A 19,021-nucleotide genomic window follows, 5' to 3' on the forward strand; every position below is an offset into this window, starting at 1 on the left:
ACATGGGCATTTGCAAGGACATGACAGGAGATGACAAAATGTGTGTCATGTTGACATGCAAATGCCAACTTATGTAGAAATAACACATACTTAGATGCAACTAGGTGGCATCTGTATAATACATGTATGTCATAATTTTGGTTTCACTGTGGTTTGCTGCAGATACTGCTGCATATATCCTATTGAATGCTGCTACTTTAAGTTGCACTGTTGTAAAAGCAACCTTGCAACTGCTTATACATTCAAGGTAATAAGAAAATGAAGTATTGTCTATGCCAGAAAATGGTGAGTAGGTATAGACAGGAAAAATCAATTTTAACAAGATAGAGAAGAAGAGCATAAGTGAATTTCAATACTTAATCATCTTTTATTAGTAGCCCAGTGATCAGCACATTAATCCCGTAACACAGATTTCTTTCAGAAAGAATCCTATTAATTCCATAGCAGCAAATCCCCAAATCAAACTGCATCCTATTTATGATGAAAAGGAGAATTGAAAGGAGAGCCTCCAGATCTTCTCATTCAAAACATTCTCCTGAGTGGTGCACTGGTGGTATTTAGAAATCAGTGCTAGTACATATACAACACAGTTAAAAATTGCAAGTTTTCTTGGCTCTGATAAACTGTGATACTGGCTACGCAAAGTTCCAATCACCTTTCAGAAGAGAGTCTAATTCTGAAGAACATATTTAGTCAGGAGAAAAGTGGAAGACATGGTGCCTTCCTCCCCTCTCTGCAAATACAAAAACAAAGCACACTCTTCCTATAGAGCTAGAGAGGGGGACTGGTCTTGACTATCTGGAAAGAAGGCAGCATCTTCCTGGGGCCAAAGCACTGCATTGAAATCACCACAGGCTGACATGTTGAAGAAGGAAGAAGAGCTGACACAGTGGGAGGTAGATGGCACAGATCCTGGCAAGTAACCAGTCTGGTGGAAAGGGCCAATGAGAAAAGAGAAGATCAATGCAGACACCTGAAGTGCCAGGAACTGTTCCTGGGAGAAATGCAGGCTTTGGGCTGATATTACTCTTGTTTTATACCAGCTTCTTGGCTTCAAAGAAACTCTTGAGGTGTCTCATTTGCCAAACTCCAATGACTACAAGGATGAGAGTCTGAATTATGGACCACCAGAGAACCCTCTGGTTTGTGCTTTCACTGGTTTGCCGGAAACGCTCCTCTCGCCACTGAGAAAAGAGGGAAAATATTAATGAAACATTAAAATAGAATGGGATATATTTTTATGATCAGTTTGGGGGAAACAGCAAAAATATAGAAAACTGTGCATATTTTCACCAATACCCTCTTAACAATAAGGTATGTGGGCTGACCAATTTCGTTATGGTACTTCCTCCAAAGAGTTAGGCCTCTTCCCCAACTTTATTTATTCATCTAGTCTAGTCTTCTAACTAGAAGAACTTCTCTAGTCAAATGTCTATGGAGATTCTCAGTCATCAAAGGTCATGGTTGTCTCAAAGATGTTTTTTTCAACCAGAAAATCCAGTTGCCTCTTGAAATAAGCACCTTTGGGATTCTCTTGTCAGAACTTTAATTTTCAAGAAGCCTTGCAAAAGTTCCTCATCAAAAATTCCCAAATAAACTTAGTGGTCATGAATTGAGAGAACGTATCTTTTTGAGAATTCCTCACTGATTAAAGAACAAAATCAAAAAATCAGAATAAGTGGACAATTTTCTGAACGAATAATGGTAAGAGTCACAAGTCACACAAAGATCTGTGCTGGGACTGTTGCCTTTTAACCTGTTCATGACGAACATGACTTAGGGTAAGCAGAGAGTGAGCCAGGTTTGCAGATTACATCAAATTATTAAGGGTGGTGGTGAAATTCAAAGGTGATTTGTGAAAAGCCCAGACTGATCTCTTTAACGGAATGATTGGTCAATACAGTAAAAATTTAAATAAGTGTAAAACACTAAACATCTGGGCAATTCCCCCACCCCCCCCATTTTACATTTACAGAGATCTTTTTTCTGGTTCATTACAAATAACTCAGATAAACTGAAAAATAAAATAAATTGTGGGATCAGTGTGTCTTGCAGAAGAGCAACAACTGTAAAAAGATCAACACCTCCTGCCTGATGAATGAGGACTTGTATGAGAACCAAAATGCTAGACTAATATGGGTCCTGACCTCATCCAATAGTTATTTTCATGTCCTCTATCTCAGGAAAAGATTTCCTTGCTATCTGATGTCTAGTTCTTTAAAGGGATAAAAGTTTATGTGCTAGTTGCACATCTGGCAGGTTGAACTGTCACAGAGCTATCATCTGCCTTTCTTACCCTTTGGTAGTTTTGTTCTTTCTGGATCTGTTCTATCTGCTCCAGAAGCTGGCGAACACGCAACTGCAGCTCACTCAGCTTGTCCTTAGCTGCAATCTCAGCATAATCATTGGCATGTTCCCCAACTTGGATGTCAAGATGGACCCTCTGCAAAAAGAATAAAAAAAAGAATAAAGTGCAAATACCAATAACAGCAAAGATGCCTTAATAGCAAGCATGAGGAAAAAAATCTTCTCTTAATTTAATAAATATCTTACCAGCATGCCTCCTGCAAAAAGGGAAAACTTTGTGGAATTGGAGTGCAGGCAGATCTGATGCTCTCCTGGGGTGTGTGAAGTAAAGATGAATCTGCCCTCTGAGCCATACTGCCGTGACAACACCACCTGTAAATGGAACAGATTTATGAGAAAGCACACAAGAAAAGTCAGACCAAAAAGATATGTATACAGGATTTCAATCTTCAAAAAGGGCGAGCATTTTCTTGCAAATCTTTTCACTATACAGTAGATATTAAATGTTCTAAATGCAATCAATTATTTCAGCATGGTTCAATATTCAGGATTTCATAACATACAGGCAGTCTCTGAATTAAGAACATCTGACTTAAGGACAATCCCTAGATATAAAGATACAACCTTTGTGTTTTTAATATACAGCTTGTTTTCAACCGTCCCTGGAAGCATTGCTTGGCTTCAATGCTTCGTTGGCTCAAGAAAGGACAACACAATCTTTAGTAAGAGGCAGTCCTTTTGTAAGTATGAGTTCCAACTTAAATACAAATTCAGGTTAAACATAGAGGTAGGGAGTGGAATTCATTCTTAACACAGAGACTATAGTTTACTTATTAAATTATGAAACATATAACATTAAGTATGAGATTAAATCCATTATTTAAAGAATGTTTAAAATAGTCAACTGTTCGATGCTGATCAGACTAAGGGGCAAACAGCATGGAATTTTTGTAAAGTTTATTTTACATGCTGTACAACCTTATTAGGGAAAATATGAAATTTATTTTCTTACTTAATGAATTTGCTAGGTAACTCAGGTTATTTCACTTATTTCTCTTATTATGTACCATATATACTTGTGCACTCTAATAAAAATGAAATTAAAAAGGTAACGAAGGATCACAAATGTCATTGTTTTATTTATTTTTCATTCTAGACTACTTTGTACTATTTTCCAAATAGGAAACGGCAACTGATTATTTTAAACCACTCTGAAAGGAATGTCTTTTTGATATGATTAGAAAGGTGGCCAGATCTGTTTAATTTTCTAAAGATACAGAAGAGTAAACTGCCTAGGAATAGCAATGCCAAAGTATAGATGTGAGATCGGATCTGGACACAAAAGCATGTGTTGGTTTTACATATGGTACAGTCACAAATTCCCAGGTTCGACAGGCGCACCTGTGTTCACACCCACCCAATCCATTACTTCGCGGCATTTGGTTCTGAGTTGTTGAGTCTCTGGCGTGGAGTCTCGCGTTTCTCCCGATGTTCCGCCATCTGACAGAGCCCCAGAGGGAGCAATGTGTCCGAGAACCTCACTGAGACCACGTGCTTAATGTACCTTTTCATCGGGGTCCTTCACCTCCACAAACATGCCCAGGCCCGGAGTAGCAGGAAGGTACTCTTCTCGCTGCTTATCGTACAACTGCGTCCGGTAATTCCCTGCGTGGTAGAGGGGGGAAAGTTGGCCTCGGAACAGCTTCTGCCCGCTCTTTTCCAAAGCCCACCACCACGCCCCACCCACACGCACCTCCTAACCCGCCTCGGCACACTGAAGTCCCCCTCCTTTCCGCACTCCCTCCCTTGATACGACCGGTCCTCCCCTCCGCTCACCGATGACCATGGTCTCGTCCGGGATCTCCTCGATGAAGCATTTGCGTTCCGTTTCGCCCAAGTGGAAGTAAAGGCCCCACGCACGGGATACGATCCCGGCCACCAGCAGTAGCAAGAGCACCCTCGACCGACCACCGGGAGCCGCCATGATGCCGCGCTTGCGTCCCGTCTCCGCTTTCGCGCCACGTAATCGCTACACAGCAGAGGGCAGGCCCCGCGTCGCCAAAAGGCCGAAAGTCTACAACTCCCAAGGAAGAGGGTGGGGAGAGCCGCCAAGCGCGGATTGGAGAGCTTTCTCTCTCTCCTAAGTCAGCGGAAGCGCCGCTGTGTTTAGTGGTTGGGTTGGTACAGTAGGTTACATTCAGGTTCGCAGGCCTGCACTTTCAACGGTCCCGCTTCTAGAGACTTGCAGATACTCCTCGACTTACGACCACAACGGAGCCCCAAATTTGTTGTTGGAACATCTGTTGAGTTTTGCCTCATTTTACGACTTTTCTTGCCACAGTTGTTAAAGTGAATCACTGCAGTTGATAAGTTACCAGCCTGGTTATTTAAGTGAATCTGGCTTGCCCATTGACTTTGCTTGTCAGGCCACCAAAGGGGAATCATGTGACCCCGGGACACTGCTACCGCCATAAATATGAGGCAGTTGACAATTTTGATGACAAGGATGCTGCAACAGTTGTAACTGAAAACCGGTCATAAGTCACTTTTTTCAGTGTTGTAACATTGGTCACTAAATGAACTGTTGTAAGTGGAGAACTACCTATACCAGCTATGAAATGTGATTATTTTGGGTCTTGTGAAGATGAAAGATGAAATGTATTGCATTTCAAAATTCAAATTCTCAGATTAAAATATGTTCCCATTTATTTTATGTAGTTGAATCAGTTTTGATTCCTGGTACTGCCCCAATTAGTCCCTATAGTTTTCTTGGCAAGGGTTTCCTATGTGGTTTGCCATTGCCTTTTTCCTAGGGTCCAGAGAGTGACTGGCCCAAGCTCACCCATTTGGTTTTATGCTTAATTAACAGGCCAATTGCAAATTCTGAGAATATGTTCATGTGAAAAATATTTTTTAAAAAAACCCTGAATTGCTCCATTATTAATACTTTTTGATCCCTGAAATTTTAAGCATGGAATTAGGTTCCTGCCCCCCCTGCCCAATCTAGTAATACAAATGCAGCCCATCCACCATTCACTTATTAACCATAAATTAAGACAAACCACCAGGATAAATTTTCCATTTTATTTCACATTGTCTTTCTTCCATTTATCATCTTCCATATGCACACATAACAATGTGGCTATGATACACTTCAATTCTGCCATTAGAATCAACTAGTTTGGATGTTTAATCAATGGGGCACATAGTCCATATTGTCTAGAAAAATCAAGCCCCTGTTCTCCCAAGCCAATGCAGTCACAGTTATCACATTTCATGGATACCAGTTGTTTTGGTGCAAGTTAGTTTCACTCCCAGCAAAACAGAAATAGCTGGTATTTAAAAAAGGTTCTGGAATAAGTGAAACTATGAAATACATTCAGTTCAAAAAAATAATTTTCTTGAATTAAGTTTATAGGCCACAGCAAGAAAACCACCCTCCACATAGCTGAACTACCAAAATACTCTTAAGAGTAACTGTGTGGAAATACTATCTGAAGTGCAAAACCTGCCTCTCAGAGAAGAAGCAACATCTTCTAAGTTTGAACCATACTGTTATTTGCCTGTTTTCCATACAAAAATTTTATAGAAGGACTGAAGGTTCCATACAGCTTTCAAAATGGCAGGCTCCCAAGTACAGTACAACCTATATTCCAGATTGTTTGACACAATTTCCTATTGTTGCCAAGAAAAAAAGGGATATGAAAATATTCCATACATTTCTCTGAAACAGCCTTTTATAAACCAGAGTCTATACAATTCTTCCTCCCCCTTGTAAAAAACATCCCCAGCTGCCCCAAATTTCAGCTTCCTACACCTTAGTAAAATCGCTTGTTTCGCTCCTGGCGTTTCTGGAAAACCACAGCCCCCACCACAGCACATACAATGATGCCAAGTAGAGAACATAGTAATAGTAAGAACACTTTCCAGCCTGTCAAGGGCCCACTACGGAAGTTTCCTGTTGGATCATCTACATTATCTGAAGAGAAAAAAAATAAAAAGTTTAATACATATTACATCCTTCTGCTTTTCTACCTAAATAATAGTTTAATATAGATTAGCATAATTCTGGATTACACAGATTACACAGAATAGCTGTCCTCTCCAGAGCTTGTGAAAACCCTCCCAGGTTTCTTTGCAGAAAAGCTAATAATCATTAGGTGGATAATGAGAAATAATCTGAAACAGAATTTTAAACTTTGCTCTCTAAGATTCTGGTCCAGCTGAGATCCCATGGTGAACCTTTACCTGTTCCAATGCAGCATATACAACTGCAGACAAAAATATACGCATTCTTGGTCAAATTGTATATTTAAATAAATCTAAGTAAATAAATAAATCTAAATCTGGTTCTATTGTACCAATGTCTACATGGTAAAAATTAAACAGAATATCTCCTTGCAAATCTGAATGCATATTTACTATTTATGAAGTTTTCAAAAATTCAAAATAAGAAAACCTAAATATGGTAAGTGCAGATGTTTGACAGAGGTTTCTGTTGTAATCCACCTAAACTCACACTGTTTACATTGGATATCACTATACATCCAATAAATATATAATCAGTTTATAGTTATTTGATCACCTGGTACCTAAACCAAAAAGACTGTCTTCATTAGTCTATACTAGCTTTAAAAGTGAAGTAATTTTAGGAAAAGCAATGCCTGTGGGAAACTGATCCCCCATTTGCTTCATTGAACATTCAGGGTAGAAACATTAATAAGTAACCTTTGGGTGATTTGAAAAGACTGACGCTGGGCTCAATCTTTGTCCAGTCAATGTTTTCGTCCTCTGGGGAATGTTCCACCATCAATTGAAATAGCTTCATTGAAATGATATCATGATTATCTGGAAAATAAACCAAGTTATATTCACTGTTCAGCTGATTAAAATTAAAATTCAGTGACAAAAGATCACAATTTATTATCTTCCTGGGTAGCTTCCTGCAAGCAAAATCAGCTGGGGAAGCTGAATTCTCTTAACTGGATGATTTGCCTACCATCTATAGTGATTAGTTTAACAATCACGACAAAAAATGCCATAAAATTGGGTGCAACTACTTTACAATCTACTTGCTTAACCCCATACATTCTGGTCCTAATTGTGGTTGTGAATCATGGATTACCTGTATCTTGTGAACTTTACCAAAAGCTGTCTCTATGTGAAATAATATAAACAAATAGCACAGTCACTTTAACTACTAGCAGGTATTTCTCACCAGATAGATCTCCTGTACCAGCAGAAGCCCCAAAGAAATAACCAGTGGGTAATCGAACTCCTGCAACATCAAAGCAGTTTTTCCATTCATTTTTATCCTCTATGTCAGTCATAACCTGCAACATAAAAGTCATCTTCCACATTAAGCATAACTTAGTTTTCACACTTCTCAGACAGTTAAAAAATCCTATGGAAATGTACAAGAATGTCAATTCTGAAATATATAAATTGGTAAACTCAAAACTATATTATCAGATTATATTCATGTTCACTTTTTACATTTCATTGACTAGAGCTGTAGTAAACATGATGTAACTTAGTTTGGAACTTCCATGGACATTCATCTGTTATTTGTGTAATGTGGTAGAATGTCATCTAATTCACTTGTGCATTTTGTATCCAGCACCCATCATCACACTTACCGTCAGACGCCCCCGAGAATATCGGACAGCCAAAAAAGTGTCGTGGTTCTGATTACGAATGTCAGCTGTACACCCTGCCAGCTCCGTCCAGCGACCATCTTTACTATGGTCATAGATCAGGGATCCATTGTTAACCATGGCAGAAATGTAAGGAAACACACGCTACAGAATAAAATAAATTTTAATCAGACTTGTCTCTCTGATGCTCAAAACTCATACCCTAAATATTTTGAAATCCCTATGCATACAGAATCTCTATTTATATGGGATTGTTCCTGCAGGAAAAGCAAAATGCAGTATTAGCCTTCAAACAGAAGCTATTGGTATCATTTACCTCAGAAGTTTCCTCATTGGGATAGGTATCCAGGAAAATGGCCAATCCATGGAATTTGTCTTTACTGCCAAATACAGGTCCTGAGGGTGATAAACAGAAAAATATGAATAAGGGGTCCATGTACTTTTAAAGAGCTAAAATCAACCAATCTTCAAACAACACTGATCAATTTAAACATTTTACATGAAGTCATTTTGGAGTAGATGGTATATAAATATGTATAATCAACAAATGTTTGCTAGCAATCATTATTATTGATGGGTAAGTCTGCTTAGGGCCAAAAAGGTTTGTGAAGCTTTACGGGCTAGGTACCCTGGGGAAGATGTTACCCATGTCACAAAGCCACTCCAACGGAAGATTCTGGAAATTATTAGCTAACATTCCATCAGTGGATAACCTACTATTTCATGGCATAAGACCAGGCGACTGCCTTTCCTTGATAGTTTCTACCTTTCCCATAAGATCTGGAAGGAGAAGTATGATGCAGGTCCAGTTAATTTAAAGAATGTTATCTTGAGGGATCCACAAAGTACTTTTTGGTTACTGCCCCTGTTCTACAGAAAACTATTTCCCTTGAGATGAGAATGACTTTGATTCTTCCAGCCTTTCAGAAGGCCCTTAAAACATTGATATATTTCTGGGGATGATGGTTAAAGTTCTAAAGTGCCTATTGTTTCAACTAGAGTATATTCTGCCAGGCTGATTGCAACAACTGGGGGGGTGGGTGGATCTATTTACTTGTATTAAAAGTCCCAAACCCATGAAAGTGGAATATATTGCAAATTATTAGGCTGATCACAATACCTGCAGTCAGGCGATCCTGGGTGTACCACAGGGCAAAACCATCTCCATGGAGATTCTTCTTCCCTGCCCCATGAATTTTAAAATGGACATGAAGCTCCCAATCCTTCAGAAAACAGGGCTAGAAGACAAAATAGAACAACTCCTGAACAGCTGTTCAGGAAATCCAAGGTGGAAAGCATGCAGGCTGCAAATCACATCTAGGCAATATCCCTCAGAGTCTCACCCCATCTTTTCCATGTAGGAATAACACTCACCAGCCGGTTCCAGATAGAACCTTCCTTGCTGCGCTCATCAGGGGTCAGTCGAACATACTGGCTAGTCAACATTGTACTCCCTTGAAAATCCCAGAGAGGCATTGAACTGGAGCCAACCCCTAAAACAGAGGATACTACAGAAATAATGAACTGTGGAGTACATTTTGGGGGAAGTTATTAGGGGATGCTATAAGCTAGCTGTAGGCAAGTAATAGATTGTCTGAACTAGGTTTGATTTCCTCAGAAGTGGGAATTGTGTTCATTGCATTTCTCCTGCTACTGTTCTGTGGGCACCTTATGACAGAAACGGAACCTTATTTATTGCCACCAATAACTGGTGAAATTCATATGCTTTTTCAATACATAAAAGAGTTTCACCTGCTCTTCATCATCATCATTATTATTGATGGGTAAGTCTGGTTAGGGCCAAAAAGGTTTGTGAAGTTTTAGGGGCTAGGTACCCCCGAGAAGATGTGTGTGAACGGGCAAGTGCTGTCCCCAGCCAGAGCCTTTCGGTTTTCCTCCCCCTTCACAAAGGGGCAAAACCAAGCCCAGCCCTTGGATCCACACAGACGAGCCTTTAACACAGGAGAGATCGGCCACCAACGGGCTCAAGCGTGAGCGCGGGAGAGGAGCGAGCAGACAGACGGGTCAGCAGGGTGGTAGCCCTGCCCTCCTCACGCACCCTGATAAGGCTTGATAAGCGAGTGTTCCCGTTTTAGATGCTCATTGTTGCCATCTGTGAGCTCCGCGGCTCCTGGCGGCGCGGTCCCGGCCAAGAGGAGCGGAAGAAACAGCAGGGGTGACAGCACCATGCTGGTTCCCAACCCCCGCAGGCACCAACTCCCGGACGCTCTACCCTCTTATTATTTCCCTCTGCGTTTCTTCCTCCTTCCGGTTGACCCCCCTAGCCCGGAAGTGAAATCGACGTCCGCGAATTTGTTATCTCCACGCCGCCACGCTCTCTTGGCGGTTACGAGATAGGGAAAGCGGGGAGGAGCAGACACGCCCCTTCTTCCGGTGTTTTGCCTTCTTGTGCGGGCAGCGCCGCGTGTCGCTATCTCAGTGGACGGAGTCACGGTGGAGGAGAATTCAGCCCGCCTCGTTTACTTTGGGCTTTACCTGGACTTTCCTGTTGGGTGAGCAACGCATCCTTCTCCCCAGTTTCTGGTAAGAGAGTTGAAAGCCTTGCTGTACCTTTTGTAAATGGGATTAAAAACAGCAAGCTGCGTTGTAAACTTTTAAAACCATTATCTTTGGAAGCAATTATCACCCTCTTAATTTCGAAGTGGTTATCTATCCACCGTCCAATCCCGTCGGTAGTGGGGCGGGGAGGAATAGATTTTATTTATTTATTTGATTTGTCAATCGCTTACAAGATAATAGGTAAAAGTATAAACATGAATAAGAATACAGGAATATATATATATAACCTTGTTACAGTATTAGATATTCGGAAAAACCTCAATGTATCTGAATAGCTTTTTTAAAAAAAAAATCAATCCCCTCCCATTGAACTCTGAATTTTTATTTAGTTCACTTTTGGTAAATACATATCAGATTATATTGTTTTTGCAACTATTGCTTTATGCGTTAGAAAAAGACCTTAAACATTTGTGTGCTTGTTGGAAAGTTTAAGGAACACCATTTAAGTAGTACTATATGCCCATTTTAAATAAATAGTAGTGGCATGAAAGAATGTGCATATTTTAGACTTCATTTTTGGGGAGAGAAAAATGTCCCATAGAGTGTAATTTTCCAACTAAAGATTGTTTTGTAATTGTTTATTGAAGTAAATGCAGCAGTAACTACATCCACAGATCCAATAAGAGGTTCGTCAGGGTGGTGGGAGATGGTGGATACATTTTGAATTTGGGGAATATGGTTCAAAATGACTGCTTGTGGAGCTTGCGCACTCACCACATGAACACACACACCAATACATTATCTTTGGTTACAGTTGTCCAACTTGAGGGCAACTGGCATACTTCCAAACAAGCACGATGTTGTATTTACTCATTGTTTCCATCTCAAATAGAATTAGTATGTCCATTTAAAGTTTACAGGCATCTGTAAGCCCTGCAGCTGTTGAGGTGTGTTGGGGTGGTGGGTGAGATTGTTTTCCTATTTTAATTAAAATTAAAGCACACCAAGTTTTCCTATTTTAATTTTTAAAACTTTGCAGTGTAAAAATTCACTCAAGGTAGAATACTAAGTGAAGAGGGGTATTTCTGGATATATTGGCATCATTTAGATGCCACTTTCTAGCACTGACCGTATCAGTGGGAGTTCTTAAACAACCATAGCTGTTGTGATATCATTCATTCTCTAAATGCAGACAAGTCAACCGTAAGGCCCATGGGCCAGATCTTGCCCATGTTGTGTTTAGATCTGGCCTGGGAACAGACTAGTAGGAGGGTTATTGATTGACACCAAAGAGACTCCCAAACTCCCACTAGGGGGTGACTGATCTGTTTTTGGTTGTTCCTCTAGCTCAAGGTTCTTCAAACTTGGCAAGTTTAAGACTTGTGGACTTCAACTCCCAGAATTCCTCCTCCAGTCATGTTAGCTCAGGAATTCTGGGAGTTGAAGTCCACAAGTCTTAAACTTGCCAAGTTTGAAGACTCTTGCTCTATCTGTCTATGATTCTCTTATAGGGGCCGCTTGGCTTCCAGAGCTGTGGGGTCCTGAGATGTTACTTACAGTGAAGGTGCTACAGATAGCCCTTCTTTCTTTCTGGGGCTGAGTTTGCAGTGGATCAGCGCCAGGGTTTTGCTCAGCACACACCACGGTTCTCCCGAGGGCAGGGGGGAGGGGGCTTCCTGGAGGGTAAGGCTGGAGGAGGAATGCGTCTCCCCTTGGGCTGGGCAGGTAGGGTGATTGAGGTAGATGGTATTTCCACTGATCCTGGGACATTGGGCCCTTCAGAGCAGTTCTGGGCCTCGATCCTTTTCTCTGCTCCTCCCTTTACCAAGGATTCCTTGGGTGCTTCCTGGAAGGGAGAGCATACCCTCCCTGGCCGTGCTTTGGGAGCCTTTCCTTCCTAAGACCTGGCAGTCCCTGCTTGTCTCAAAGCAGTTTGGCCCAAGCTGGTGCCCAATAGACTTGGTGGATTAAAACTCTCAAATGATCCAATCAAGGCACTAAAGGGAGGGAGGCTGACCTGGATTTTCAGGATGGGTGACATTAATGTATTACTTATACCCTGCATCGCCGGCCTTAAGAAGAGGCATGCAAAGGCATGAGCCCTGCATCCTATTCCCACCTTGGTCAAGCAGGTATGCTGATAAATCCATACACTGCTTTGTGTGGCTTAGAAGCAAGTATTGAAAGGCAAATGTCTCTAAAGGTGATAGCCATTATGAGTGGTAGCCAGTGATATATATTACTTCAACTTGTCATCTCAAATACATGATCGGAGAGCTTACAGCAATTACAAATAGAATAACAAAATAGTACACACATACAGTGTATATTCCATGCATTTGAAATTATATTTTTATTTACATATATTGCTTCATCTCCTTTGAGATCTGTAAATTCAAACTCCATAGTTTTCCCATGGACTAAGTTCTGAATCTCTTGTAAACTCCACTCTTATCAAATAGTGGACTTTAAGTTCTGTCATTGTTTGAAACAGGAAAAGCACACTCTTACCAATCACACTTAAGTGATACAATTAAAGGAGTTTATGTAATCTGATACTTGGTCAGGCCCAAATTTACTTACTTTTAGACAGCCAGATACAGTTTGTACCTTCACAGTTTTAACTAAGCTTGAGCACAGAGTATTTCATATTGAAATATTAAAATGTTGTACTATTCTTTACCTAAGAATTTCATGTGTACATTCTCTGTAATTCTTACTCCAGTTGTTTAAGGGAAGGCCATATCTATTTACTGTCAACAAATTATAGATTTATAGGGGGCAGGGGAGAACCAGAGGTTAGAATCAGATGGGGTATTATTTGGGGGCAAGGGGCAGGGAGAGAATTGTAAAGCAAATAAGTAAATAAGTTAATTCATATATAGAACTTATTATTCAATTTTAGCTTGCATGTTTGCACCAAACCATAATGTCTGGCCTGAGAAGATTACAGTAGCAGAACAGACATACACTGCTCAAAAAAAAAAGGGAACACTTAAACAACACAATGTAACTCCAAATCAATCACACTTCTGTGAAATCAAACTGTCCACTTAGGTAGCAACACTGACTGACATTCAATTTCACATGCTGTTGTGCAAATGGAATAGACAATAGGTGGAAAGCATAGGCAGGTAGCAAGATATCCCCAATAAAGGAGTGGTTCTGCAGGTGGTGACCACAGACCACTTCTCAGTTCCGATGCTTTCTGGCTGATGGTTTGGTCACTTCTGAATGCTGGCGGTGCTTTCACTCTAGTGGTAGCATGAGATGGAGTCTACAACCCACACAAGTGGCTCAGGTAGTGCAGCTCATCCAGGATTGGCACATCAGTGCGAGCTGTGGCAAGAAGGTTTTCTGTGTCAGCGTAGTGTCCAGAGCATGGAGGCGCTACCAGGAGACAGGCCAGTACATCAGGGGACGTGGAGGAAGCCGTAGGAGGGCAACAACCCAGCATCAGGACCGCTACCTCTGCCATTGTGCAAGGAGGGACAGGAGGAGCCCCGCAAAATGACCTCCAGCGGGCCACAAATGTGCATGTGGCTGCTCAAACTGTCAGAAACAGACTCCATGAGGGTGGTATGAGGGCCCGACGTCCACAGGTGGGGGTTGTGCTTGCTCGTGGAGGTCACACACACTACTGAGCCTCATTTTGACTTTTTTTAAGGACATTGCATCAAAGTTGGATCAGCCTGTAGTGTTTTTTTCCACTTTAATTTTGAGTGTAACTCCAAATCCAGACCTCCATGGGTTGCTAAATTTGATTTTTATTGATAATTTTTGTGTGATTTTGTGTAATTTTTGTGTGATTTGCCAGAGAACACCAAGATTGGCAGATTCGCCACTGGTGCCCTGTGCTCTTCACAGATGAAAGCAGGTTCACACTGAGCACGTGACAGACATGACAGGGTCTGGAGACGCCGTGGAGAAAGTTCTGCTGTCTGCAACATCCTCCAGCATGACCGGTTTGGCAGTGGGTCAGTAATGGTGTGGGGTGGCATTTCTTTAGGGGGCCGCACAGCCCTCCGTGTGCTCGCCAGAGGTAGCCTGACTGCCATTAGGTACCGATATGAGATCCTCAGACCCCTTGTGAGACCATATGCTGGTGCAGTTGGCCCTGGGTTCCTCCTAATGCAAGACAATGCTAGACCTCATGTTGCTGGAGTGTGTCAGCAGTTCCTGCAAGATGAAGGCATTGATGCTATGGACTGGCCTGCTCGTTCCCCAGACCTGAATCCAATTGAGCACATCTGGGACATCATGTTTCGCTCCATCCACCAACGCCACATTGCACCACAGACTGTCCAGGAGTTGGGGGATGCTTTAGTCCAGGTGTGGGAGAAGATCCCTCAGGAGACCATCTGCCACCTCATCAGGAGCATGCTCAGGCATTGTAGGGAGGTCAAACAGGCACGTGGAGGCCACACACACTACTGAGCCTCATTTTGACTTGTTTTAAGGACATTACATCAAAAGTTGGATCAGCCTGTAGTGTTTTTTTCCACTTTAATTTTGAGTGTAACTCCAAATCCAGACCTCCATGGGTTGCTAAATTTGATTTCCATTGATAATTTTTGTGTGATTTTGTTGTCAGCACATTCAACTATGTAATGAACAAAGTATTTAATAAGAATATTTCATTCATTCAGATCTAGGATATCTTATTTTTGTGTTCACTTCATTTTTTTGAGCAGTGTATTTTAACTGAGGTCTCTGAGTTAAAATCTCTCACTCAATTTAAAGAATAGCATTAGGTTTACCTTTTCTGTCTTTCTACATAATACAGCAAAAAGGCCATATAGCCACCCACATCAGTATTAAATACTAGAAGTGCTGCTACAGAGCAGAAAAATAATAGCAATAGCACAGACTTACACACCGCTTCACAGTGCTTTACAGCCCTAAGCAGTTTACAGAGCCAGGAAGTTGCCCCAACAATTTTGGTCCTCATTTTACTGACCTCAGATAGATGGAAGGCTGAGCCAACCTTGAGCCATTTGGAATTGAACTTCTGGATTGAGCAGTGAGTTAGTCCTGCAGTACTGCATTCTAACCACTACGCACCATGGCTTTTAAACCGTTCCCCTCCTTATTCAGCCTTTAGCAGCCTTCTGGGTTCTTTTTAACACACTAGACTAGATTCTGCTTCAGCACACACACTTCTCCAACATAAAGGTGTCTGTTGTGTGTGTGTTGGTTTATAATTTTTTTTATTATGGCTTGGTGTATGCTGATTGATTTTCACCAGGTTTTACCACTTTCTGGGGGTCTTTTTGTCCCCAAATATGTAGATTAACTTCCTCTAAGGCAAACATGTCAAACTCAACTCATTCCTCTCCACCAGGGAACAGCTTAGCAGCAGCAGCAGCAACTTCTGGAGCCAACACCTGCAGTCCGGTCACCTGTCAAACTGGAAAGCAGCTCCAACACTAGCAGCCTCGCACTGGGGACTCCGTCTCCTCCTTGTCGGAAGGCTCCCCTTGTACCCCAGAACATCCAGACTCACGGCATCCTACTGGGCCTCCAGAGTGGATACCTAGAGCGCTGACAACTGCTCGCCTCACGCAGCATCCAGACTTTGCAGTCTCGTACTTCATATATGCAACATCTGTGGTGAAAAAGACCGGCGTACCTATACGGATATTTAAAAACCCCCAAAATGGCCAAACGGAAAGTAGACTTTGAAAACAGATGCTTTCAAAAGAGGTGGGAGGCGGAGTACCTGTTTGCTAACATTGACGGTAAGGCCATGTGCCTTGTTTGCGGAGCTCATGTGGCTGTACTTAAAAAGTATAACATGAGACGGCACTATGAGACAAAACACGAGGACAAGTACAAACACATGGACATACAGCAGAAGCTAAAGAAGGTGGAAGAGTTTAAAAAGAGTCTGATGGTAAAGCAGCGTATGTCCAGAAAAGCAGCGTCACAAAGTGAGGCTGCTGTGAAAGCTAGTTTTATAGTGGCAGAAAAGATAGCTAAATCAGGCCGGCCATTTACAGAGGGGGAGTTTTTGAAGTGCTGCATGATTAAAGTGTGCGAAGTCTTGTGTCCAGACCAAAAGCAAGCATTTTTGAATGTAAGCCTAAGCAGAAATGCTGTTGATGGTCATATATGTGAACTTGCCACTGATTTACAAATGCAATTATTTGAAAGAGGGAAAAATTTCATTGCATATTCCCTTGCTGTGGATGTGAGCGCTGACATTACTGGTATGGCACAGCTGACAATCTTCATTCGTGGAGTGGACTCAAGTTTATGCGTTACAGAGGAACTTTTGGATATGAGATCAATGGATGGCACTACCACTGGAAAAGACATATTTGAAGCAGTATCTAAAAGCATAAATGACATGAAACTGCCCTGGGACAAACTTACGGGACTGACAACAGATGGAACACCTTCGATGTGCATGGAAGAGAGTGGATTAGTAGGAAGGATGTGTGAGAAGATGAAGAGGGAGAATTGCATAGGTGAGCTGATAGTATATCACAGCATCATACACCAGGAAACACTATGTGGCAAAGCCCTGAAGATGGAACATGTAATGTACACTGTAATACAGATAGTTAACTTTATAAGAGACAAAGGTTTAAATCACTGTCAATTTAAGTCTTTTCTGGAGGAAATATATTCTGAACTTGGTGACCTGTCCTATCACACAGAAGTGCGATGGCTCAGTCATGAAAAAGTGCTCAGATTTTTTGAGTTGCGTGAGGCGATCTGTCAGTTCATGAAAAGTAAAGGAAAAGACTCCACAGTACTGCAGGATGAAAAGTGGCTGTGTGAGTTAGCTTTTCTGTGCGACATAACAAAGCATCTCACTGCACTAAACCTTCAGCTTCAGGGACGGGACTCTGTGATCACAGACATGTATGATGCAGTGAATGCCTTTCAGGTTAAGCTGAAACTCTGGGACATTCAGATGAAACAAGGAAATTTGAGTCACTTTCCCTGTTGCCAAACAATCCTAAACCAAGTCACCACCACTGTGTTCTCACATACTTATTTTGGTGATAAACTGAACATACTTCACATGGAGTTTACACGTCGCTTTGTTAAATTTGAAGGACAGAAATTCAATTTTGAACTACTCAGCAATCCATTTGCAATTGATGTGAGGAAAGCACCTGTAAATATCCAGATGGAGCTGATAGAACTCCAATGTAGCAGCACACTTAAAGCAAAGTATGATTCTGTGGGGCCCGTGCATTTCAGCAGGTTCATCCCTAAAGCGATGCCCCAACTCCGGCTACAAGCTGCTCGAATGCTCTGCATGTTTGGTAGTACATATGTGTGTGAGCATGTTTTCTCTGTGATAAAGGTGAACAAAAGCGCACACAGAAGTCTTCTCACTGATGAACAATTCCACTCTATCCTAAGAGTGTCCACAGCCCAGAACTTGACCTCAAACATAGATGAACTTGTAAGCAAAAAAATAGGCCAAACATCAGCCTCGGACAAAATGGCATGAGAAAGAACTAAATATGCTGTTTCTTTGTTTTTGCAGATTTATTTGAAATATTTGAATTGAATGTTAATCCTGTTTGACCCACATCTTAGACATAATGCACTCCTCAACTAATATGATACATAGTCTTACATGCAACTGGCCCTTTGAGGGCAACCATAATGCTGATATGGCCCTCAATAAAATTGAGTTTGACACCCCTGCTTTAACACATGCATCCACCTACCAGCACCTGCATGCTTGCACACCAATCTGAAGTCCTTCAACAGGCAGCTTGTATCTGCCATGATCAGTCCTACAATCTTAAGCCTTCTAAGACAGTGGTCACCAACCAGTGGGCCAGGGACCACTGGTGATCCGTGAGAAAATTTTGGTGGACCGCAGAGAAATGTCACCCCCAAAGCACCCCCCAAAACAATTAGTCCAGGCTGCGCGGGAACACTAGGCTGTGCTACCCACATGGCCCGTGGGAACACAAGGCTTGCATCGTTTGCATTGCGAACACGTAGTGAGGGGAGGGGGGAAAGGATGGAGGGGGGAAACTTGCCCCACTCACCCCATGCAGCTGGCCTGGCCACCAGGCTGCTTCTTTCCATTTCTTTTTTCTGCTTTTGGCTGCATGCAAAGCAGCAAAAGTCTCCCCCAAACTCCACCAGAAATGAGTCTTTGGAGCACCGATGCGACAAGTCTCACAAAGACTCATTTCTGGCGGAGTTTGGGGGAGAGAAAGAAAGACTTCTGCTGCTTCTGCTGTTTTCCTTGCATGAAGCCAAAAGTCTCTCTCTCTCTCCCCCTGAGAACAGAGCTGGAGATGGTATCCTGCAATCCCAAATAAAGAATGATCAATCGGTAGGAAAACGGGGTGGGGAATTTTCCTGCAGAATTTTTTTGGGGATTTTCCCAGGGTCTCTGATCTGCGGGATTTAAAGTTGAGTTTGGTGGTCCCTGAGGTCCAAAAGGTTGGTGACCCCTGTTCTAAGAAGCACTTCAAGTGCAAGAGAGCAAAACGGGGTTTCCTATGTTCAATTCCTTAATGAAGCTGCATGTGGTAAAAGGAATTGAGACA

At 41.9% G+C, this 19,021-nt stretch overlaps 3 protein-coding genes across 4 annotated transcripts; 1 reads left to right on the plus strand and 2 right to left on the minus strand.

Moving 5' to 3' along the window:
- Positions 1-347: 347 nt before the first annotated feature.
- Positions 348-4,309, minus strand: TMED9 (transmembrane p24 trafficking protein 9). Its single transcript, XM_026673367.2, has 5 exons — positions 4,144-4,309; positions 3,872-3,972; positions 2,554-2,679; positions 2,297-2,443; positions 348-1,184 (listed from the first exon to the last, which is right to left on the minus strand). The coding sequence occupies exons 1-5, from the start codon at positions 4,289-4,291 to the stop codon at positions 1,035-1,037; spliced, it is 672 nt and encodes a 223-aa protein (XP_026529152.1). The 5' UTR covers positions 4,292-4,309; the 3' UTR covers positions 348-1,034.
- A 1,068-nt stretch (positions 4,310-5,377) lies between these two features.
- On the minus strand, positions 5,378-10,215 carry LMAN2 (lectin, mannose binding 2). Its single transcript, XM_026673369.2, has 8 exons — positions 10,024-10,215; positions 9,339-9,457; positions 9,085-9,202; positions 8,281-8,360; positions 7,947-8,108; positions 7,526-7,640; positions 7,036-7,155; positions 5,378-6,286 (listed from the first exon to the last, which is right to left on the minus strand). The coding sequence occupies exons 1-8, from the start codon at positions 10,151-10,153 to the stop codon at positions 6,126-6,128; spliced, it is 1,005 nt and encodes a 334-aa protein (XP_026529154.1). The 5' UTR covers positions 10,154-10,215; the 3' UTR covers positions 5,378-6,125.
- A 58-nt stretch (positions 10,216-10,273) lies between these two features.
- Positions 10,274-18,151, plus strand: LOC113415709 (general transcription factor II-I repeat domain-containing protein 2-like). 2 transcript variants are annotated; one of them, XM_026673228.2, is made up of 2 exons: positions 10,274-10,508; positions 15,829-18,151. In XM_026673228.2, the coding sequence occupies exon 2, from the start codon at positions 16,144-16,146 to the stop codon at positions 17,956-17,958; it is 1,815 nt and encodes a 604-aa protein (XP_026529013.2). In that variant the 5' UTR covers positions 10,274-10,508; positions 15,829-16,143; the 3' UTR covers positions 17,959-18,151. The 2 variants fall into 2 exon arrangements, with proteins under 2 accessions (XP_026529013.2, XP_087811188.1); XM_087955062.1 differs by having other exon boundaries at positions 10,274-10,477.
- The last annotated feature ends 870 nt before the right edge of the window (positions 18,152-19,021 follow it).

This window comes from Notechis scutatus, chromosome 2 (assembly GCF_049901735.1).
Source record: "Notechis scutatus isolate UNSWTSFEM ecotype Mainland chromosome 2, rNotScu1.2, whole genome shotgun sequence".
In the NCBI taxonomy this organism is placed as follows: Eukaryota; Metazoa; Chordata; class Lepidosauria; order Squamata; family Elapidae; genus Notechis; species Notechis scutatus.